Here is a 25,539-nt window from a genome sequence, read left to right as displayed (position 1 = left end):
GTGCCTGTAGTCCCAGCAACTCGGGAGGCTGAGACAGCAGGATTGCTTGAGCCCAGGAGATTGAGGTTGCTGTGAGCTAGGCTGACGCCAAGGCACTCACTCTAGCCTAGGCAAGAAAGCGAGACTCTGTCTCAAAAAAAAAAAAAAAAAAAAACTAGTTTTTCCAAGTGTAGACTCTCATGTGGTTCATCTTCCCACCCCAAATACAAAACACTAACTAATGCAACCCAGTTCCCATCTTCAATAATATCTTGATATCTTAATATAACATATTAAAAATTATAAAAATAAAACATTATAAAATACAAGCTTTGCAAATTTACTTCATCTTCCTTCATTATTATTTGACACTATTGAATAAACTACCACTCAGTAATATGAGAATAAATTTTTGTGTTTTCTCTGTCATTTTCATGTTACTGTTCTGATAGCATGCTCCAAACCGTCCTCGTATCAAATTGTTTTATTAACATAACATCTGTCTACCTTAAAATTAGCTTCATTCATAGAGAAAAACCTAAAAGGAATCTCCTTAAAATCCTATTTTCAGTTTGTTGAGACTGTCTATCACTCTGACCATAAAACTAATCAAAATTATAATAGCTCTTTTTCCTCTGCTGGTCACAACACAGATCCTCTGTTTAAGCATTCTGTGTCAGCTGGGCACTGACCTCTATAAAGAACCAGCCAAAGGCTAGGTACTTGATATGAGATGAATATGACATGATTTTCTGCCCTCAAGTTGCTCAGTCTCCTTAGGGAAACAAATAATATTTATAATACAATATGATAAATGCTATAAAAGAAAAATGCCAAGTACTTTAGTAAATACTGTTGAATTGGAATTCAATGGAAACTATAAACTTTAGACCTTTTTATAATCAAATGTGTTTCTTTTTAAACAAAATATTCTTTCTTACAATGACTTAACCAAAGGAGGTTGAAAGACACTGGCCGGCGTTTGACCTGAATTACAGTATTATTTTTAATGATCAGTAAGACACCTTTACCCTTTAAAATGAATATTGAACAAATCTGTTGTTAATGGTATCTTTGTTGAAAGGAAAACATAGCTATAAATAAAATACTTCATCAAAGTCAAGTACTGGAGTTTATTTGAAATTTAATATTTTATACAAAATAACAAACTATTAACACAGATTTTTAAAATAATTTAACTCAGAATCTTACACAATGGGTGCACTCTGGCACCCATTCCTTCTCTTACTTTTTCCTTATAAACATACTGTTTGGTAAGTGATATTATCTCTGTTTTATACCTGAAGAAATCTTTGTAAATGTAATTTATTCAGTCAGACATTTACTACATGCCAACTTGCACAAAGGATAGAAATAAATGCCTGTGATCTAGACTAAATACAGGTCTTTTGCCTCCAAATTCTCACTGCCCTCCACATTCTAACCCCCTGTTTAACATATAAATCATGTTGTTAAAATAGGACAAATCATGTATTTAAAAAAATGAAAATAAGATTAATAAAATTTTATATAATAGTAAACATAGTCTATGAGGACATTGTTGATCTTTTCTAGGTAAACTTTAAAATGTTGGTATTTTATCTCATTTCTCAATGTTAGAATACGGGTAAATTTTAATTTTGGTATGATACAGAAAATGGTTCATCTTTATACCAGAATGTGGATTCTTTTGATATTTAGACAGTTGGAAACTTTCTAAAACTAAGGATTTTTTAATGTATATTAAACAACTGCATATTGTATTCACAAGGCTGTATTCTAAGTATGTTGATATTAAAAACTTTCTTCCAGGGAAATTACTGTCATGCCTGTTATTTCCAAAAAGGTACATAAACATTTCTGTGGACATTCTTCCCCTAAATTGACTCCCTAAAAAACTTCTATAGAAGTCCTTCTCCCTAAATTGAAACAAATTGTAAACCAAATAAAAATATGTAAAACCTTGAAGAGGAATTATTTTCATTTTCATTGCTCAAGTTATATATAAATGTACATTATAGTTTATTTGCAATGTCTTAAATACTGGATATGTAATCTAGACCAGACATATGAAAGGCTATAAAAATTCTAAGAGTCTGTCCTGACTAATTTGAGACTCACAAAAATTTATTTGTAGACATAATTATCAAAGCATTATTTTAATAACAAGGAAAAAAGTTTATGATTTTTTCTTAATTGTTTTATGATTATTAAAATATTGTTTTTAATACAAACAAGACAGTATTCGAAAAATATTATCTTAACATTCGCTAAGAGACATTGAGCAAACTAGGGGCTACCAGACATGTTCCCTGTCCTCAATGTTATCGGAAAAAAAAATATTTTATTTGTTTATTCCCACCCCCTCTGTTCCTCATCTTCTCGCTAATGCCCTGTCAGAATGAGTTGAATCTAATAACAACAAATCAGTCTTCAAATTCTGCCTAGCCTTTTAAAGTGTATGCTCCAGGCTGGGCGGGATGGCTCACACCTGTAATCCTAGCTCTCTGGGAGGCTGAGGTGGGAAGATCACTCAAGGTCAGGAGTTTGAAACCAGCCTGAGCCAGAGTGAGACCCCGTCTTTTCTTTCTACTAAAAATAGAAAGAAATTAATTGGCCAACTAAAAATATATAGAAAAAATTAGCCGGGCATGGTGGTGCATGCCTGTAGTCCCAGCTACTCGAGAGGCTGAGGCAGAAGGATTGCTTGAGCCCAGGAGTTTGAGGTTGCTGTGAGCTAGGCTGACGCCACGGCACTTACTCTAGCCTGGGTAACAAAGTGAGACTCTGTTTAAAATAAAATAAAACAAAATAAATAAAATATATGCTCCAAAAGTTTTTTTTAAAAAAATCTTTGGGTTTAATGTCAAGAAGGCAGGTATGTGCCTCTCATATGAATTTTCAGTTTAATAAATAATTAAGCAAATACTACAAACCTTATCTCTCACTCATATCCTTTCTCTTGAACCAGAACTTCCTATTTTTCTTGATCTTAACCACCAAACCAATCTTTATAAACTGCCCTTCCCTTAGGTTGGTCACTTAGCAAACTCCTTGCCATCTTTCAAGTCTTAGCTTGGATACTTCCTCTCTCTTGTGACACCTTCCCTAAACATACCAAAGTGAAATAAAGACTCTCCTTGAGTTCTGTTTTATATACAACTTGGATAAAGTCATCATCTTATCATAATATGATTGTCTACATCTGCAATCCCCAACCCTGGAGCATGGAATGGTACCCATCCTTGGCCTGTTATGAACCAGGCTGCCCAGCATGAGGTGACCAGCAGCTAGCAAGTGAAGCTTCATCTGAAGCTTCATCTGTATTTACAGCCACTACCCATCACTCATCACCGTATAAGCTCCACCTTCTGTCAGATCTGCAGCAGCATTAGATTCTCATAGGAGCTGGAACCCTACTGGAAACTGCGCTGTGTGTGAGGGATCTAGGTTACATGCTCCCTATGAGAATCTAATGCCTGATTGATTACCTGAGGTGGTGATGCTATTGCTGGAGAGCAGCTGCAAATACAGATTATGGTTAGCAGAGAGGTTTGATTGCACAATAAATGTAATGTACTTGAATCATTCTGAAAAATCGTCTTCCATGGAACTGGTCCCTGGTGCCAAAAAGGTTGGAGACAAACAGGTCTACATGTTTGTTTTCACCTTACATTTTCCTTCAAGGCAGAGACTGGTGTGTAGTGTTGGGGTTTTTTTTCTTTTCAGATCTCAGGGGTTTGACATGTGTGTACTGGGGAGTCTGAAATATCAGCAGATTTCAGAAAATCTAAATCACTCCCTTGGCTTAGATTCAAAGGATTGTACATAAAATCCACTGATATTTTCTTAGCAAATAATAAGTGCTTTTTGCTATTGGGATAATTTTTCCAATTGGTGCAAAGTACTAAATGTCTATCCTAGAGATATCCAAACTTATATCAAAGAGCAGAGCACTAAACACAAATAAGTATGTATATTGCTAAATTTAAAGATTAATGCAACAATGAACTTTCAGTCTGTTTTATGATTGTCATAATAAGTCTCAAACTCATGTTTTCTACTAGAAAGGAATCTGTGGTATGGACAGAATTAACTGTTGGAAAGATTTAAACAAATATGTTTAAGTTTCTTCTCAGAGACTTCACTAATACACTCTCACTATCCAATGTGTATATAAAATTTCTCAGCCTTAAATTTGATCAGAGATACTTTTGAAGTGTGCAGGATAGCATACCTACTAATAACTTGAAGAATACAGTCTAGGAAATGCTTAACGAGAAATTCTACATTGTTATTAATAGAAAATTGGCTTTTAAAGTAAGTAGAAGGCTGGGCGCAGTAGCTCATGCCTGTAATCCTAGCACTCTGGGGGGCAAAGGCAGGCTGATCGTTTGAGCTCAGGAGTTCAAGATCAGCCTGAGCTGATCAGCCTGAGTGAGACCCAGTCTCTACCAAAAATATAAAAAATTAGCTGGGCATGGTGGCGCATGCCTGTAGTCCCAGCTACTCAGGAGGCTGAGGCAGAAAGATTCCTTGAGCCCAGGAGTTAGAAGTTGCTGTGAGGTAGGCTGACACCATGGCACTCTAGCCAGGGCAACAGAGTGAGACTCTGTCTCAAAATAAATAAATAAATAAATAATAAAGTAAATAAAAAAGACAAAGACTTTGCTGAAATTTTTAACATTGGCATAGTCTATAAAAACTATGATAGTAAAATCATGATTTTTCAAAAAAAAAGGATACTTTCCAAGATTCCCAATGGATGCGCGAAACCTCAGATATTACTTAACTCTATATGTACTGTTTTTTCCCATACCTACATACCTGTGACAAAGCTTAATTTACAAATTAAGCAAGAGATTAACAACAATAATAGAACTAATATTAACAATATACTGTAATAAAAGTAAAATAAGGGTTACTTGAACATAAGCATTGTGATACCACAACAGTTGATCTGATAACTGAGATGGCTCGTAAGTGACCAATGGGTGAGTACTGTCAACAGCATGGATACACTGGACAAAGGAAAGATTCATGTCCTTTAATAATATGGAACTAATTGATGGGCACAGAGAGAAATAAAAGTCAATTGGAAATCAAGAAGGGGGAGTGGGGAGGTGGGGGGATGGATAAAAGCCTACCTAACAGGTACAATGAATACTATTCGGGTAAGGGGTACACTTATACCCCTGACTTAAGCATTATAAATGCTATCCATGTAACGAAAACATTTGTGCCCCCTTAATATTTTGAAATAAAAAGACAAACAAGGAAAAAGAAAAAGTTACATCCCAAGTGGAATGGAGCTGAATAGCATGAGATTTCATCATGCTACTGAGATGGCATGTATTAATTTAAAACTTATGAATTATTTCTGGAATTTTCCATTTAATATTTTCTGACCACTGCTGACAGTGGGTAACTGAAACTGCAGATAAGGAGGGACACTTTATGTTAAATATATTAATTATACATTAATTCCTCCAAATTATTTCTGTCTTAAGCTAAAATAACTTATTTTATAGAAAACATCAATAATTGGACATTGGAAGAAATGGAAGATAAATATTCATCTGAAGGGTCAGTTCACTGGCACTCTTACTTAGTATGCAATTTCAGCCAGATCTAATAGTCATAAAAAAGAAAACCATCCAATAGTAGAACGTCAAAAAGTAAGAAAAAAATTAATAGTAAAAAATAATTTAAAAAAAAAGAAAGAAAGAAAATCATCCTTGATATCCAGGAACTGACGCGACACAGCTACAGAGTGTTGTTAGGAGACAGCTTAACACTCAAAAGTAAAGCTGGTTTTCTCATAGAACACCAACTGATCAAAGTCACCTTGTGACTGTGATGAAGTAAGGGAGAAGGGAGGAAGACCAGTGCATAATTTTGTCTAAGAGCAGATAAAAACAAGGTCACTATGCAAACCACAAAAACATTAACTCTTATCAGTAACAATAACCTTACTCAATAGCTGGTAACACTGATATTCGCCAATCAGCTTGGTGAGATAATCCAATCATTTACCCAAGCAAAACAGACTGAGACAAAAAAAAATGGGCACATAATTTCTGCATAAAGACCATATAAGTATGTGATCATACTTAAAGACCATACTTAAAGATCATACTTAAAGACCACATAAGTATGTAAGAGAAAGCCTCTCCTGTCATAGTCCTACTTCACAGATTTGGTTCTTAGTTAATTAGATGCCTTACCAAAGAAGAGGGAAGTTATCTTTGGCATGGATTTTGAAATTTAAAATAATGTGAGTTTTTAAAAAGTAACTACTCTTAGGAGGTTAAAACACAACTGTGTACTATGTCTGAAATGGATTTATCTCCTCTTCTTACACAATCGACAAAAAATTCACAAATATATTAAATACTTTAATTATCATTTAGTTACTTTTATTCTTGGCCACCAAAGGTTAATTTCAAATAAAACATGAAATCAGTGACAAGACTCGGATTTTTAATGCTAACAAGACATTCTGCTTTCTAAATAAATTGACTGCACACACTTTAATTATGAGTGGAATAGGAGCAGATATTCTCACAATGTAAGTGGTATTAAGACAATTATGTGAAAGCTCAGTAGCAAGAACTGTGTTTACTTGTATCTTTACATCGCTAGCAGTCAGCAGAGTCTGGCACTTTATAAGTACTAGACAATATTGTTTTAAATGATTTTCTTTTTTCTTTCTTTTTTTGAGACAAGGTCTTGTTCTGTCGCCAGGGCTAGAGTGCAGTGGCATCATCATAGCTCACTGCAACCTCAAACTCCTGGGCTCAAGCTATCCTCCTGCTCAGCCTTCCCAGTAGTTGAGACTACAGGCATGCGCCACCACGCCTAGCTAACTTTTCTTTCCTACTTTCGTGTGCATGTGTGTGTGTGTAGAAACAGGGTCTCGCTTTTGCTCACACAGGCCTAAGGCTTGACTACCCAGTGTTAGGATTACAGGCACGAGCTACCGCGCCCGGCCTTAAATAATTTTCTAGGTCACAAAATTCTGTTTCTACAACACACTATGTTCCCCTCCCCCCCAAATCCATAATAGTATTAATAATTGGCACAAACTCTTCATAGATGAAGGATTCGGATATTATGCTTGAAATGTATTTACAGGGTCTAAATTCACTTTCATTTCGTTATTCTATTACTATCCTGGTGGTGGTTTCACTTCTCAGGGTGAAGGACGTCCGCAAACGCAAAGACCTAAGGTCCCAGATGTCCACATCCTCAGCAGCAAGGTAAACACAGCCGGCCCAAGTTCCAGCAGTCCCTGCTCACGTGAGCTAGGCGGAGTCCTCACGCGCCTGCGGCGCATGCGCGCAGGAGGCGAGTCGCAAGAGGCGGAGGCTCGGTGAGGTGCGGGCTGAGCCCCAAGGGTCTCGCCTCTGGCCGGCTAGACCTGGACCTTGGGGTAGCGCAGGCGCCTGTCGGGACGTGACCGCGCTTAGGCGCGCCGGGCTCACCGCCCAGACTCGCCCAGGTTCGGACGCCCCACGTTGCGCCTCTGCGCCAGCAGACACTCCCCGTCGGCGGCGTGTGGTAGCGCTGCGACGGGCGGTGTGGGCGGAGCTCGCCGCCCGGGGCCGCGGATTGGCTGCCTCGGCCTTGCCTTTCACCTTCCTGGCGGTGGAGTTCAGGTGTGAAGTGACTGCCAGCCCGGAGCCGGCTCTGAGGGGACGCTGTTTGCTTTTCCAGTAGGCGTAGACCTAGTTCATACGAGTTGGAGCTCTCCACTAGCAGCAGTTTCTGGAAAGACTTTGAGTTCATATTTTTTCTTTTTGTTTGATCGGTGGAAGATGTTGGCATTTATGTTTGCCTCTAAACGAGTTTTTTGCTGGCAGCTTGAATGACTTTATATCTCTCAGAAACGCTATATATTTTCTCCCTCAGGTGCTCATAATCCTTACCTTCCATGACAGATCTTGACGACAATATATGCAAAAGATATGTAAAGATGATAACTAATATAATTATATTGAGCCTGATCATTTCCATTTCTTTAGCTTTCTGGATTATGTCAATGACTGCAAGCACTTACTATGGTAAGTATGATTTTTCTGTGTGTGTGGGGGGGAGACAGTTTCACTCTGTTGCCCTGGGTAGAGTGCAGTGACGTCATCATAGCTCACTGCAACCTCAGACTCCCAAGTAGCTAGGACAACAGAAAGGAGCCACCACACCTGGCTAATTTTTTTCTATTTTTGTAGAGACGGGGTCTCACTCTTACTCAGGCTGTTCTTGAATTCCTGACCTCAAACTACTTTGCTGTTCTAAATTGTTTTTTTATAATCTAATCCCCAGAATTTGAAATTGTACCATTGTGAACTTGTGGTTATGAATGGTTGTGTTTACTTAACATCCACAATCTGAATTTAACTTACAAACATAAACAGTGCTTTGAACGTTTTAAACCCTTTAATAGATTCTTGTGTGAGAATACTAGCTATGCCTATTTCAAAATGTCTTTAATATTTTTATGTAATCATGCTGTCTATCTTGGTTAAAAAGTAAGTGAGGTGAAACATAGTTTTAAAGCAATCTCAGTGATGTTTTTAATTTTGAATAAGAATATTAGTAATGTAGTTTATCAGTTTCAAGTGTCCTGTAAAAATAAGAAAGACAGTATAATGTTTATATTTGAGATTTGAAGGATTTGTTTGACATTTGGTCACTTCAGAAGAATAGACTCGTTTTAAAGCCTGAAGCTACTTTGCCATAAGCTACTCTGGACTCAGGTCTTTAAGGCTTTGAAGGGCCTTAGAGCATGAGCATGTCTACACACAAACTTCCTTGGTACTCCTGTAAAGACAAAATACTGGTCAGTTCAGAACAAAGGAAAAAGTGAAAAGGAGAGTGAGAAAATGAATTCTTGTAAATGGTTATATCATAAATGATTGCCATTTCAGATCTTAATCCTTTTGTGAAGAGTCTGTGAATAAATTGGATAGGTGTTCTCCAGGGTACAGTAGGCTATTCATTCATAATGATTCACAATAGGGAATAGGAGTTTGGGGGGAGGGAAGTGAGAGAAGATTCTTGGTGACAGGATTAATTATGACCTAAACTAAATAGAATAAGCCAGGATTTGTAAATTAAAGTGTTCACCTGGGGCCAGTCATCTGCAAATGAATGGAACTGGCCAAGTTTTTGCATATTAAACGTGTCAATAGTTTTTACTTTCACAAATAGGATTTTTCCCATTTTTTGATGAATGCTTGCCCCTCTTTGGCTTTCATTTTCCCATTTTTGATAGAAACATGGACACAAGAAATAGTTCACATTTTTCTTTACTATAAGGAAATCATTCAGTCTTGGTGTTTATGAATCTGTCAGAAGTGGTGGGGAATTAAAACAGGGAAACCATGGGTCGTCTAAAAAAGGAGGCCTTTCTTCACCTTCAATTAATTCTACCATGTAGGCCAGAACTTAAGGTTTTTAAAACAGAAGCCAAGAATCTAGTTTTTTAATATGAAATCTCCTAATCTTTAATTATTGACTCAAATTGTTTGAAAACACTGCTAGCCAAACAAAACATCTGGGAGCTGGATGCAACCTTTGGAAAAGTCAATTTCTAACCATTGAATCAGGTGTGCTCTGAAAGGCAGAGGGAGGAATAAGATCCTGTTAAATAAGAATTTTTTCTGTGTAGGTCTTGAAATTTAATACATGCCTTTCAGAGAAATGAGGAATTAGAGATTCAATTTCCAAATGCCCATGTTTGAAATACCCATTATAAATATTTTAATAGCTGTAAATATTCTCAAAACTTGGACATAACTTATTTGACCATTTCCTGGTAAGATTGCCCCTCTGAAAATATACAAATTTCAACATAAATACAGTCATGTGCCTCATAATGATGTTTCAATGACAGACTACATAGACAATGGTCCATAAAGTTATAATACTGCATTTTTACTGTACATTTTCTATGTTTAGATACAAAATATTAACCATTGTGTTGTAATTAACTAATCCTTTTTAGTAAAAGGATTTGTTCCTGAAGTTTATATTTGGTCTAGGGACCACACTTGGGGATCTGGAGAGCCACATGTGGCTTTGAGGCTGCATGTTCTTCATATAGCCTAGGTGTATAGTAGACTATGCAGTTTAGGTTTGTGTGAGTACTGTCTATGTTTGCAAATGATAAAGTTGCCTAAGGACACATTTCCCAGAACATATACCTATCATTAAGTGACACATGACTATATTTTTCTTTGGTGAATTCATCTCAGTCTCTCTACTTTTGATAGTATTTTAATCCAGATAGCAGTTATCAAAGCTTACTGCCAAGATTAACCTGTGCAGACTTCACAATTTGTGTTCCACTGTTATAATTTTTCAGGTAATTTACGGCCTGTTTCTCCTTGGCGTTGGCTGTTTTCTGTTGTTGTTCCTGTTTTGATCGTCTCTAATGGCTTTAAAAAGAAAAGTCTAGATCATAGTGGAGCTTTAGGAGGTATGTTTTCATTTTGAATGTTTATATAATCAGTGCTTGCTTATATAATTTAAATTTATGTTTTCTAAATTCAGAATATATGAGACTACAAATCATAACATTATATATTTTAGACATGATAAAATTATGTATTGCTCAGCATTCCTGTTAAAATTTCCCAAGTAACAAGCAGTTTTAGTGTGTCATACAAATTTAACTTTGTAATTGATATAAAGTAGATTAATAGGATAGACTTTTGAGAAAGGACCTATTCTGTTCCTTTCATTTGATTAGTCTCCTAACAGAAACATTGAACCATTTCTCCTAGGTGTAACATAAAGGAACAGTTGGAAAGAATAACTCTTGGAAATTGCTATTAATAATCTCAAGCAAGGCAGTCCAGACTTAGTGTTCTAGATTAATTTTTCAGAACCAAGTTGAGGACAGGGTATTTATTCTTTCTTTTAGCAAATATTTAATAAGCAGTTACTACTCTGTGCCACTGTTCTAGAGACTGGGGATGTAGCTGTGAACAAGGACAAGATTTCAATTCTCATGGAATTTTTATTCTTTAGGGCAGATAGATAATAAAATATATAAAACTTTTGAGATAATGATGAAGTTCATGAGAAAAAAGACAATAGTGTATATGTTGTCTTGTTGGAAGATGTGGGTCATTCTTTAAGGAAATCATTTTAAGCTGGGACCTGAAGAAGCTAGTAATGAGAAGATCTGAGAGGATATTCCAGCCTGGCAGAATAACAAATGCAAAAGCCCTGACATGTACAGGCCTGCCTTATTTGAGAGTGAGAAGAATAAGGCTCGTTTAAATAGTAGAGATAAAGTTGAAGAAATAGACAAGGGCTGAGTCATATTGGGGTTTATAGACTACAGTAAGAGTTTCATTCCAAACTAGGTAATATCTCCCTGCCTCAAAACAGGAGCATGACATGATCTGATTTGACATTAGAACTTTTATGTCCTACCAGTGTTATAAACACAAAAATTTGAGGATTCCCCCAAAATACTTCCTATGGGATATAATCATTACAGGATGAGGATTATTTAGAATGGGCAAGTCCAGAAGCCCAATCAGCTCATAAAGTATTACTATTGGACCCATTTTATAAGAGATGAAGAAAATGAGGTTCCCAGGTTCGATAACGGCCAAAATTCACACCGATAACAGTGGCAGTGCTAGGTTTCAAATATATATTTTTTAATTCTAAATCACAATAGGTAAGCGTAGAGGCCCAAGGGCTAGAAGATAGGAAAGGAAATGGTAGCAGGAAAGAAACAAACATAGAGATCAGAAAAGTAAGAGAAGTAGCATGGAGGCTAAAGGAAGATGGAATTTCAAGAAGGACTTGAGCTTTCTTGCTATAGGTCAACAATAATAAATACCAAGGCCAGGATACCTGAGAAAGAACATTTTTTTAGCAAAGCATAACTCTGTATTATTACATTCAAGCAGAGCTTATTCCAATTATTTGTAATAAATGAGTTAATTCTAAAGTGCTAACAGCAGTGCCTGATACATAGTAAGTGAAAAATAAGCATTTGTTAAATAAATAAAACATAATCATTCCTAACACTTGTTGATTATTTGGTAAAAAAATTAACTTGAAAATGTCAACATATCTAGCTAACTTTAATTCTCAACTACTGACTCAGAATGGAAAAAAAAACCTCAATACAACTTGAACAATGTTTCTCATTTATGACAAAAAGAGAATTAGCATGATTCTGAAGAACTCTACCTAATAATAATAAGTACTCAATACATGTTGGCTATGTGTCCAGCTAAGAATTTGATAGTAATTACTTCATTTAATCTCACTATGCCCTAAAAATGAAATCAAGGGTAGATCCAGGTTTTGGGGGTAGGGTAGTGAAGCTTATATAATTTGGGGAGCCCCTTTTAAGAAAAAGAGTACAAAAATATTTTACCTTTGCAAAATTTACAAAACCATAGGACCATGAGAACTTATTGCTAGGGCTCTTCCCAAGGCCTTGGAAAGTACTATTGCAAGTGAGGTGCCCTCAAGTTAAGCTTCAGTAAATTAATGATATATCCTTCTCTAGGTTAAATATTAAAAACTTCATTTTTTATGACAAGAAAACTGAGGCATAAAGAGGTTACATGACTCTTCCAAAGCTATAACAATTATTCAAATTATTCTGGCCACAAGGGTGGCCTTGCCTCTTTTTTGTCACTGTAATTCAGGTCTTATGTTTAGTCTGTCTAAAGTAGAAACATATCTCTGTGAGCCTAAGAAAACTAGCTGAACATTGCTCATTGTCATAAGGGATTGATATATAAGCCAGAATGCTGCTTTATTAATGTGATTGCATCTAGAGCTACCAGGCAAACTGGAATACAATCATCACTGTTCAGGCATGTCCTATTTTTGTAGTCAGGCCACTTGAGAAGCCAGATTATAATTATAAGGTTGCTTTGGTGAGTACAAAGTCTGAGAAGCAGTAATACGTGTACACAAGTCAAAGGGTCCCCTCCCTTGGACAGACTTTGACAAGTCTGCCAACTTCTGGTTCTTTTGGCCTTCATTTTCTATGTTTTGGGGTAACCAATTACTATAAAATGCATATAAAACAATAGATTAGATAGATTTGGGTTGATTAAATTACTATGAAATTTCAGCCTTGCCTTTCCCTCTTCTGCCTCCCAGAGTTACACAGGTCACCTTAGTTAGAATTTGGAATGTAACTCTATTCTCACTATCAGATATTTGTAGACAGTGTTCTTTTACTCTCTTAGATGGCATCTAGATAGAATTTACCTTTATGCTCAGAAGGCAACCATAATCCTTGAATCTTCAAGTTCTTTGTGAGTACCTTATTGTCCCATATATGAACCCCTAATCATTGATAATTAGAGATTCATGGGGTGCAGTGGAGAGGTAGAACAGTCATGAAAAAGAGGCAGCAGTTACTAATCTAAAAATGTAGGCATACCTGGGAGTTGCCAAAAGTTCCAAGATATTTTTAGACTACATGAAGGAAAGCATTCCTTCAGAGCATGCTGTCTTAAATTTACTTCCTCAATCTGAACCTGTCATCAACATGAACATTGATCACTTTATGTAGTATTTTAAGGTGATTGAAGTAAAAGGGATATAGATGCCATTTGCCATTTGTAACATCTCATTGTAGGTTGTTTTAGGGCCTTTCTACTTTGGGGTTTTTTTTTAAAGACAGTAGAACAAATTGTTAATAATTACTATTCATGAAGGGGAAGAGGGCAGACAGTTTGACTTTCAGTTCATATACTTCCATATGTTTTGGCTTTCTACTCCAATAGTTATGTACTACTTTTATAACATTTTAAAAATCAGTTGAAAAAACTTAAAGTTTGAATAACAATAATATTTATCATCGTTGAGCTTTTGCACTGGAACTGTCACTGCTGTCAATACCAATGACATTAGCTAACATTACTTAAGGGTCTCCTACATCCTATTATATGGTAATATAATAAACATATTACAAAAGTCATCTCTAACTTTTTATAGCAAGCCAGTGTGATAGGAATTTTGATTATTCTCATTTCACCAATGTGAAATTGAAGCTTAAAGAGGCTAGTCTCACAGAGGTAAGTAGAGAAGCCAAAGTTTGAACTCCAAACTACTCAATTCGAAAGCTGAAGTGCTTTATTCCTACTTTATACCAAGTTCTCCTATTTCTTACACTTTCAAAATATATTAAACTTAAGTAAAATACCAGTAATTGAGCATCTCTGGATGAATCAATGAATAACTGTCTCATTGGTTATTATATTTGAATTTTGGGCTAAGCAATGGAAAGTGTTACTACAGAAAAAGAAACCTGGTCCCCTGTTCTTTTATTTAATAGAATATTATTTATTTAATAACTCCTTATTAAATAGATACTCATTAAATATTAGATTATTTATTATCTTGTATAATATTGACTCTTATTTAATGTAATTTTATTTAATAAAATTCTTCAGTTAACATAACAATATATTTATCATGAGAGTCACATAGAAAAGAGTATTGTCAACCACAGAATAAGTCAGGGATGGCAGGTCATAGGCAGAAATAAAATAGAAAAACTAGAGATAATGGCAGGCAGCCTGGACAGGACCACACAAGATAATAGTACCTTAGTGTGGTTATCACATTCTGGGAAAATGATCCCCTACCCTGCAGGGCTAGCGTTAGATTTTTGTCAGTCACCCAGACTAGAAACTTTCTCAAGTTTAGACACAAACCAATAAAACTCATGAGAAACCAATTTATAAAGCAGAATGTCAGCTTCTTGGTTACAATGACCTAAATGTTCATTGCAGATTAGTACATTCTCTCCCTAAAAGAAGAACTATAACATTATCAAAAGTTTGCTTGAAAGTTCAAAAGAACATACAGAGAATGCTACCTTTTAAGTAAGAAAGAAGGGAAAATATGAAAAATACACATATCTAACTTAAAAAGAAACACAGAAATAATAAACAAATACAACATAAACACAGGAAGGAAAATAATGCAACTGCTTACAAAGGTTGGAGTTGCTAAAGATTGGGGGGATCTGAGAAGAATTGGCATTTTTCTTTTCTTTTCTTTTCTTTTTGAGTCAGAGTCTCACTCTGTTGCCCAGGCTAGAGTGCTGTGGCATCAGCCTAGCTCACAGCAACCTCAAACTCCTGGGCTCAAGAAATCCTTCTGCCTCAGCCTCCCAAGTAGCTGGGCCTACAGGCATGTGCCATCATGCCCAGCTAATATTTTTCTATATATTTTTAGTTGGCCAATTAATTTCTTTGTATTTTTAGTAGAGACGGCATCTTGCTCTTGCTCAGGCTGGTTTTGAACTGCTGACCTAAGCGATCCTCCCGCCTCATCCTCCCAGAGTGCTAGGATTATAGGTGTGAGCCACCATGCCCAGCCAGCATTTTTCTAAGTATACCTTTTTGTGTAAGTTTGACTTTTAGAAGCATGTTCTATATATTTAAGAAATTAAATCAGTAGGGATTGGAAGGAGGGGAATCTAAAACTGAAAGCAAACTGAAATGAACTCAATTACCTTTCAAATGAATACTGTGAGCACACTGAAAGGAAAAAAAAGAGTAACCGATGAACATTGTTTTTTACTATATACCTCAGTCTTAGGTTAAGAGGAGACGAAAATTACAAGCAAGTCCTAAACTATTTTCAGTAGGTTTGTGGTAGTATGGGTGAAGCATTCCTTTATTTATTTTTTTATTTTTTTTGAGACAGAGTCTCACTTTGTTGCCCAGGCTACAGTGAGTGCCATGGCATCAGCCTAGCTCATAGCAACCTCAAACTCCTGGGATTAAGCAATCCTGCTGCCTCAGCCTCCTGAGTAGCTGGGACTACAGGCATGCGCCACCATGCCCGGCTAATTTTTTCTACATATATTAGTTGGCCAATTAATTTCTATTTATAGTAGAGACGGGGTCTCGCTCTTGCTCAGGCTGGTTTAGAACTCCTGATCTTGAGCAATCCTCTCGCCTCGGCCTCCCAGAGTGCTAGGAATACAGGTGTGAGCCACTGCGTCCAGCCTGGGTGAAGGATTTCTGAACGTATTTTAGATATAATATAGGATTAAGCAAATGAGTGAATTTGTCATTTTGGGACTTGGGGTTCTTACTAAGGAAAATAAGGCATACAAATATAGAAGAGAGGAAGGCAAGAGAGAACCCTGTGGGGATGGATTACAATTTGTTTTGGTATGATCTTGTGATTTCTAAAACGTGTGTGTGTGTGTGTGTGTGTGTGTGTGTGTGTGTATTCCTGTGTGTATATTTGTATGTTTGTGTATATCAGTGTATGAATTATTTGCCCTGTCCACAAACAGCAAAGATACCCCAGTAGCAATGAGCATACTTGAGAACCTAGGTCTTGGTGTCTAACATACATTATCTATTAAAATGAACCATAGCTCCTCACAGAGATGTCTGCTTACAGGGCTGGGGCAGAGTAGGTTTGAGGTGAGCCTAGAATGTCTTGTTATACCAGAAAGAAAGTAAATGCTTAAAAAAAAATGATGAGGCCATGTCAAGGGCAGAGTAGCCAGTTAAAAGGACTCCCAATGACCAAATCTGGAACCAATCTAAGTGCCAACAATAAAGCATGGTAATATAAGCTATTAGAAAAAATAGGAATTCATGAATCTATACTAATAATAATCAGTATAGATTATTAGTAGGGGGGGGAAGAAGGAGGGATCTTTCTTATGTTAGAATGCCAAGAGCTGATTGGAAAATGTGGAGAGAGTGCTGGAAAATTAGCATTCCAAAGATTGGATCAGGCAAAATCATAAAGAAATGGTAAACTGGGGGAAATTTTGATAAGGGGCAGAACATTTGCATGATTTTGAAGTATTTCCCACAGATTGCTTCTTATTCTAAAGGAAAAGATAATAATTTAATGGCAAAGAAATCACACAATACCTTGACTGAATGATCAAAATTAATATCACCAGTGAGAAGAGGATGGCCATCAGGAGCCCCCAGATGTGACACTATGAGAGGGATACAACATCACCCATGTAGTATCTGGGTGAAGAATGCATAACCTAGATCTAATCATTATGGCACATCAGACACCTCAAGATGAGAAACATGTTTTTTAAAAATGGGACAATTAGATTCTCAAAAATGACAATATCAGAAAAGAAAAAGGCCACACTAAAAGAAACTAAAGAGATGTAACAACTACCCTAGACTGGGTCCTATGCTGCAGGGGGAAATGCTACAAGGGTATTATTGAGTCAGGTGACAAAATTGGAATACAGATAGTAAAATAAAAATATTATATCAATGTCACATTTACTGTATAATCCATAACTATACTGTGATTATGTAAGAGCATATCCCTATTGGAACATACAAACTTAAGTATTTAGAGGTGAAGGACCATGATATATATAACTTACCCTCAAATAGTTCCAAAAAGTACATTTTATATATATTTATGCATTTAGAGAAAGCACACACAAATCATAAAGCAAATGGGACAAAGTGTTAATAGTAGGTGAATCTGGGTGAAAAGTATATGAGTGTTCTTTTTTATGGTTCTTAACTCCTACAACCTTTATTAAGTTTGAAATTATTTCCAAATAAAAGTTAAAAATATTTTTTAAAAGTTAGGTTGGTGAGTATACAGTCAGAATGAGAAGAATTATGAATAGTTGTATAAATGTAATGTCCATAGACTGTAAAGCTCTGTCTATGACAGATTTATACTTAATAATTAAGCCAAATATTGGAGTTGTTTAGTTAAACCACCTTTACCTGGACCATGCTCAAGACATAATGACAAATTCAGTTTTTGAAACTCTCGTTTTATAGCTACTATTCAGACTACCTCCATCTCTTACCATATTCTTTTTATATATAATGTATAGAACAATTCATTTGAGATAAAGGCGTTCTTAGGGACAGTCACATCCAGTTCTTAATTTCCTGGGGTCACCTTGATTGAATTTTGTATATTCTTAGTTGTCACTTATTTCTTGTTTTGTCACTTATTATAGATGGCTAATTTAACTCATATTTTCACTCTGATTCATTTTTGTAGAATTAAACTGTTGTGGTGATAAAGATGAAGGTATTTGCTCCCTCTCCAACCAAATTTTATTCACAAGAACATTTTCAAATTTTGTAACAAATAGCCTTTAAGGATTATCTGGGTGATTTTAAAAACCCATTCCAGAATATGTTTGTACTCTCTAGGAATTACCTAGAGAGAGGTTTTATAACTTCTTAAACAACCCACAGCAAGTTAAGTCTCAAGCATGTTCAGCTAAATTAGCAATTGATTTCAATGGCCTTTTCCACATTGCTGTGATATCAAGAATGCATCTTTCTTTTGCCTTTTTTCTTTTGTGTCATGAAATGTAAGCTTCCTTCTTTGTTTTCCTGATTGAACTGCAGGTTTTAATAAGCTTTTCTTGAAATTGGTCACTCATCAAAAGTTGAAAGATGTCCCCTTCTTTAGTTTTTGTTTGCCTGAACAAAATCTAAAAAGGCAGAGAAAAGTCTAAAAATCTATAATCACATTCACAGAACATATTCTGGTTTTAGTGTCACATTAAATGCAGGATTATTTTTGTGTATTTACCCAGGAAAACTTAGCTAAGAAAAACCCTCTATCCCCTCATCATAGTTTGTGAGGCATAATGAGAGAGCAGATCAAAGTTCTTTGAAAAGCATAAAAAGCTCATTTCTTGGCTGGGCGCGGTGGCTCACGCCTGTAATCCTAGCACTTTGGGAGGCCGAGGCGGGCGGATCGCTCAAGGTCAGGAGTTCGAAACCAGCCTGAGCGAGACCCCGTCTCTACCAAAAATAGAAAGAAATTAATTGACCAACTAAAAATATATATACAAAAAAAAAATTAGCCGGGCATGGTGGCGCATGCCTGTAGTCCCAGCTACTCGGGAGGCTGAGGCAGGAGGATCGCTGAGCCCAGGAGATTGAGGTTGCTGTGAGCCAGGCTGACGCCACGGCACTCACTCTAGCCTGGGCAACAAAGTGAGACTCTGTCTCAAAAAAAAAAAAAAAAAAAAGCTCATTTCTTTTGACTTTCCTTTATAAAGTAGGGAGAAAACTATTTCAGGCTATGGGGGAAAATTATAAAAGGTATACAGTTGAAAAATTCTATAATCTCATCTCCCCAGAGAAAGCCATGGTTAGGTTTGGAATTCATCAAACTAGCTTTCTATCTGTATGTGTGTGTATATATATATATATATATATATATGTATATATATATATATATATATAACAGTATATATGATATATAAAATATATATTGTTTAATAATGAAATCACTACTGTTCATTCTGTTCTGCAACTTGATTATAAAAAGTTTGTCTTCTATTCCTATGGCATTGTTTGAGAAGAAACCCAAAATATGGTTAAAAAAAAATCAATATAATATGGCCGGGCGCTGTGGCTCACGCCTGTAATCCTAGCTCTTGGGAGGCCGAGGCGGGCGGATTGCTCAAGGTCAGGAGTTCAAAACCAGCCTGAGCGAGACCCCGTCTCTACTATAAATAGAAAGAAATTAATTGGCCAACTGATATATATATATAAAAAATTAGCCGGGCATGGTGGCACATGCCTGTAGTCCCAGCTACCTGGGAGGCTGAGGCAGAAGGATCACTCGAGCCCAGGAGTTTGAGGTTGCTGTGAGCTAGGCTGACGCCACGGCACTCACTCTAGCCCGGGCAACAAAGCGAGACTCTGTCTCAAAAAAAAAAAAAAAAAAAATCAATATAATAAAAATGACATTCAGTTTGCTGCTTGGTAATAATTTAATTGGTAAGGTGCAAATATATTATAGATATACATTTCTGATTATAGTGTAAAATTAACTGAAAAAATTCTTTTTTTACATCATTAATGTATTTGAGTGTAATTCTGTGTTTGTATGTTTCTTTCAGGGCTAGTGGTTGGATTTATCCTAACCATTGCAAATTTCAGCTTTTTTACATCTTTGCTGATGTTTTTTCTTACTTCTTCAAAACTCACTAAATGGAAGGGAGAAACAAAGAAGCGTCTAGATTCAGAATATAAGGAAGGTAAGATTAATTTTGTTTGATATTATTCAAAATAGTAAACTTTATTCCATCCCAACATAAGCTTTTAATCAGAACCCATTGTTTAGACTGTCAAAAAAGGTAAATTTTTTATATAAGAATTACTTTAATAGCCTAATTTGGTTTGTCATTTATCTCACCACAATAGTACATAACAGCAGAGTTTTAGAAGCACTAGAGTCTATCTTTAATTATTACAGATTTAATAATAACAGAATACAATATGGGTGAAGGTGCCATAGCACTTTTAGTCTTTTTTTTAAACATCAGTCATTTTTCTTAAACCTTAAAATATAAATTTCTATAACTGCATGATTTTCTTTCTGAGAAGAAAATATTTCTTATCCTTTTCATCTGTTTTCAGGAGGGCAAAGGAATTGGGTTCAGGTGTTCTGTAATGGAGCTGTGCCCACAGAGCTGGCCCTGCTCTACATGATAGAAAGTGGTCCTGGGGAAATCCCAATAGATTTTTCCAAGCAGTACACTGCTTCCTGGATGTGTTTGTCTCTCTTGGCTGCACTGGCCTGCTCTGCTGGAGACACCTGGGCTTCAGAAGTTGGCACAGTTCTAAGTAAAAGCCCGCCAAGGCTGATAACAACGTGGGAGAAGGTTCCAGTTGGTGAGTCTTGATTTGAGTTTCTTAAAAAAACAGCCAAAATAAGCAAACAAAAAAACTTCTTAATTTAATGTATTTCTTATTTTAGAACCTTTTAAGAATTGTATTTAGTCTCCTTAAATAAAGGCAAATTAGAAAACTGCTATAGGCTATTAAATTGGTGATAAGAAATAATATTTGTAGGAAATGTTAGCAAGACCTAGATAAACAATACAAAAACATAGAGATTGACCTACAAACATAACAATGGGGAAAGAAAAGAGGGGAGTGATAGAGTATTTCTTGAGGGCCTGTTACATAATTAGTGTTTGATATCATCTCAGTTCCCCATTAACTTTATCAACTACTACTACAAATTGCACATCCAAATCTGAAATGCTCCAAAATCTGAAACTTTTTGAGTGCTAACAGGACGCTCAAAGGAAATGCTCATTATAGCATTCTGGATTTCAAATTTTCGGATTTGGGACGCTTAACCACTAAGTACGTATTATGCAGATATCCCAAAATCTGAAAAAAATCCAAATATGAAACACTTCTGGTCTCAAACATTTCAGATAAGGAATACTTAATCTGTACTGCTTCTTTTTTGTAATCTTCTTCTTCCTTTCTTTCTCCTCCACCCTCTCCTTCTCCATCACCTTTTTCTCCTCCTCCTTTTTTCTTTTCCTCTTATCATTATTATGATCGCTAACATATTAGTTATTATAGTAGAATACCTACTACAAAGCACTGTTCTAACTGCTTTACATTTATTACCACTTAATACTCATAATATTAATAATCATATGAATTGGTTCTTTTCCATCTTAACAAACAAGGAAACTACAGCCTAGAGTAGTTAAGATAAATTAACCACAGTCAACAGCTTGAGAGTGGCAGAACTAAGATTGAAACCATGCAGTCTGGCTCCATGGAACCATTCCACTGTACTGCTAAGAATCTCAGGAGTTACTACAGAGAAAAAACAGTTTTCTAAGTATGCTATGGTCTTGAGACTGCATTAAAGAGAATGCTTTATTTGAATTAGCCATGATTAGAGAGGTATCAAAATTTTTTGTTTTCCTTGACTTTATGTGTTTGCTGAATGTTAACCAGGTGATTTTACGCATGTTTCTTCTTCAGGGACCAACGGAGGAGTTACAGTGGTGGGCCTTGCCTCAAGTCTCCTTGGTGGTACCTTTGTGGGCATCGCATACTTCCTCACACAGTTGGTTTTTGTGAATGATTTAGACATTTCTGCACCCCAGTGGCCAATTATTGCATTTGGGGGTCTAGCTGGATTACTAGGATCAATTGTGGACTCATATTTAGGGGCTACAATGCAGTTTACTGGTAAGAACATTTCCTTATTATTGCATCTTAGTATATTAAAGAAATGGGGAAGAAATCGGAAAAGAAAAGTAAAAAAAAGACGTGACAATTAAAAATAAATCCAAAGATGCAGGGTGTTGAGGGACCAAAAATGATAGGGCAAAGTCTCTTCCACAATTTTGTTTTTCTTTTGTGTTAAATTAATTGAAAGAGAATTAGTCATGCAGAGCAATGATTAGAAGCTATGTGGGGAGGATATGATGGTGCAGGAAACAGATGCTTTTGCTTTTGGGCCATCACCATCACCCAATCCCAGGAAAGCAGGACATTTGGGATCATATAATTTTAATTTGTTTTCCAAGTCCATTTGAGGGATAACTATTGTACTAATCTGACTAATACACATGACCTACTTTCCTACTGTGACATCGTGCTTGCTGTCCTGACCACTGAGTTTTTAGCCCCACTCACAAGACACATGGGAAAGTAAGTTTTCCTCAGAATTTTCTGTGTTTTGCTTCTGAAGCTCTCGTGTCCTATCAGTGTGCTGACATATTCTATTAGGTATATGTTTGCTCCACACTCTCACCGACCATGTCTTCACCTTTGATTGACATCATGAGGAGCCGGGAGGCTAGAAACAGTTTCTCTGAGTACAGTCCTCCCAGTGCTCTTCATGCCCCAGAATAATCTATGCTCCCTTCCATTCTTCTCCCCACCCATCAGAGTATTTGCTCTCTCAGTTTTGTTAGTCTCATTTAGATGCTAAGGAAGAAGCTATCTAATTTGAATTCCCATTAAAGGGTCAATAACTCTACACACCCCCCCACACACACATATACAGAGTACACATCTTTTTTAGAGAACCTAGGTTTCTTTTTTTTTTCCAAGCCCCCGAGAGCCTAGGTTTCATTATAACTGGTGAAGTTCTGATCATATTGAGTGGATTGAAAAAGAAATGTGCACATTAGGGGAGACTACTAATTCATCCTATAAATCTTTGTGTTCCTCCTTTGTGCCAACACTATGCTGGGCCCTGTAGATGCAGTCCTGAGACCACAGACATGAACCTTACTCTCTGGGACATCACAGGTTGATTGTGGAGGGGAAACCATTGAGAAGGCAGGCCCAGGCTGCCAATTTCATGCCCTTTCTGCTTTTAACATTCTCTTTTCCACTTATGAATCAACTCCAGAGGTATTGAGAACATTACCAAAGTGTGCTGAAACTCATTTATTCAAAGAGGCCTTTTGTAATCAAGGGTTCCATATCTCTCATCATATAAATCATGTCATTTTACAAGTCACTGAGAATCTTTCAAAAAAGTATCTACTTTGGAGGAAAAAAGGTAATTTTTTTTTTCTTTTAATCAAGTCATTTGGGTTTTCCACCTCACTTTCTTCTTTTCCACTTCAGGTTTGGATGAAAGCACTGGCATGGTGGTCAACAGCCCAACGAATGAGGCAAAGTACATAGCAGGGAAACCCATTCTTGATAACAACGCAGTGAATCTGTTTTCTTCTGTCCTTATTGCCCTCTTGCTCCCAACAGCTGCTTCGGGTTTTTGGCCCAGGGAGTAAACTTTTATTTCATTTCCACAGGTCAAAACTGGTGAGTCCACCTAAATTTGCAATTCCAACTTTTATCCTAACAATAATACTTGTAGTGGCAAAGCAGAATTACTAGTTCCACCCTTATTCCATTGTGGTAGAATTCTGTTTTCCTCTCAACTCCCTGTAACAGCTAGCATCTTTCTAGTGAAAGAGAAGAGTTCATAGAACTTACACGTATTTTTCTTCTGCTGAACGGAGGTTCTTGAGCAGTGAAGCTACATTGTCCCTACATATTGCTATATATTGAATTGAAAATTCCTACATAGTCAATGTATTCCTACATAGTCAGGTATTAATTTGTTTTTGTTTGTTTAAACCAACATAGTCTAAAAGTGATGATGTTTAAAATGGTTCTCAGTTGAGGCAAAGAAATGCTACTGTGCCAGTTACCCAAATGTTGTATCTACCTTAAATGTTTTAAGCTAATATATGTGGAAGCCTAAATAAGTGTAGTATCCTACACTTCTCCATTTACCTTGCCATCACAATTGTGAAAAATGTGGAAATTGGTCCCTAGTGACTTATGTAGCATACTCCACACTTGTTCTTCCTTCCTCAGGGTTAGTGATGATAAAAAAAAGTAAATGCCTTTTTCATATGACCATTATAAAGTATGAAAAAAATATTTTTAACTAAAAGCAAGAGAACATTATCTTATATCTAAAAAATGTGCACCTTACTATATAGTTCAGTTGTTCTCTGAACAGAAACTATCTTGAATTCAATATTCTTAATGTATTGTCTAGCTTTCTTTGAAGTATGTATAAGAATATGGTTTATTATTGGCATCCCAAACAGAGTCAGTGGAAAATTATTGTATTTTTTAAAAATTTACTATGCTATAAGTTGCTGGAAAATGGTATGATTTCCTATTATGTACATCTAAGTTGTGCTCTTCTTTACATTGTAGTCTCAACTAAAGTGAATTCTGCTTTTCAGTTTTGTTCTTCACTCTGATTTACTATGTGCTAAAGGAGTTTTGACGTGGAATGGATTATTTTACTAAAAGTATTTTTAAATGTTTCTCATGTGATCGCTGTACCTTTTTTTCCTGGCCCATTTTGCTTTCGTAAAGAAATTGGGGAAGGAATCCTTGAATAAACCACCACATGAGTGGATGAAGGCTAGAATTCTTTATTTGTGATCCTACTATAGTGCCAATGTAGAGCTGACTTAGTTCAGGAAGAAAAGCAAAACAGTCAGTCACACCCTTAATCCTTAAGCCAATCAAATCAGTAGTTTGCATGTTTTAAAAAAATACTTGTGTCTGGGCCTCAAGCCTCAAAATTCTGATTTACCTGATCTGGAGTATAGCCTGGACATTGAGGCTTGTTAAAGCTGTGGCTACACATTAGAATGATTATGTAGGGAGTTTTTATTTATTTATTTATTGTTTGAGACAGAGTCTTGCTCTGTTTCCTGGGGTAGAGTGCCGTGGCATCAGCCTAGCTCACAGCAACCTCAAACTCCTGGACTCAAGTGATCTTTCTGCCTCAGCCTCCCAAGTAGCTGGAACTACAGGCATGTGCCACCATGCCCGGCTAATTTTTTCTATATATTTTTAGTTGTTCAGCTAATTTCTTTCTATTTTTTTGTGGAGACAGGGTCTCATTCTTGTTCAGGCTGGTCTTGAACTCCTGACCTTGAGCGATCCTCCCACCTCGGCCTCCCAGAGTGCTAGGATTACAGACCTGAGCCATCATGCCCGCCCATGTAGGGAGTTTTTAAAACACAGTTGCAAAGGCCCCTTTCTAGGCCAAGTAAATCGGAATGTCAGAAGATGAGGTCCATGTGTGGGTATTTTTAGAAGGCTCGGGGAAATTTTAATGTTTAGCCAGGTTGAGAACTAATGAATGTCTGAAAGCACTATATCTAAAAGTAGCTTTGAAAGAATGAGACTTTTCACTTTTAAGAAGACAACTATTAGCACCAGCACAGTATGCTATCCTTAT

At 36.4% G+C, this 25,539-nt stretch overlaps 1 protein-coding gene across 1 annotated transcript; it reads left to right on the top strand.

Moving 5' to 3' along the window:
- Window positions 1-6,722: 6,722 nt before the first annotated feature.
- On the top strand, window positions 6,723-24,709 carry TMEM19 (transmembrane protein 19). Its single transcript, XM_076007165.1, has 6 exons — window positions 6,723-8,045; window positions 10,349-10,462; window positions 19,889-20,026; window positions 20,409-20,663; window positions 21,786-21,995; window positions 23,391-24,709. Exons 1-6 carry the CDS (start codon window positions 7,916-7,918, stop codon window positions 23,552-23,554), a joined length of 1,011 nt encoding a protein of 336 aa, XP_075863280.1. The 5' UTR covers window positions 6,723-7,915; the 3' UTR covers window positions 23,555-24,709.
- Window positions 24,710-25,539: the final 830 nt, after the last annotated feature.

Source organism: Microcebus murinus, chromosome 10 (genome assembly GCF_040939455.1).
Source record: "Microcebus murinus isolate Inina chromosome 10, M.murinus_Inina_mat1.0, whole genome shotgun sequence".
NCBI classification, from domain to species: Eukaryota; Metazoa; Chordata; class Mammalia; order Primates; family Cheirogaleidae; genus Microcebus; species Microcebus murinus.
Note: the sequence above shows the minus strand (reverse complement) of the source record. Positions and strands in the feature narration are given on the sequence as shown.

Coding starts and splice junctions, on each gene's coding strand:
- TMEM19 (XM_076007165.1), top strand. CDS start 7,916: ATGACAGATCTTGACGACAATATATGCAAAAGATATGTAAAGATGATA. Junction 20,664..21,785: donor GTGGGAGAAGGTTCCAGTTG/GTGAGTCTTGAT, acceptor TTTCTTCTTCAG/GGACCAACGGAGGAGTTACA. Junction 21,996..23,390: donor GGCTACAATGCAGTTTACTG/GTAAGAACATTT, acceptor TTTCCACTTCAG/GTTTGGATGAAAGCACTGGC.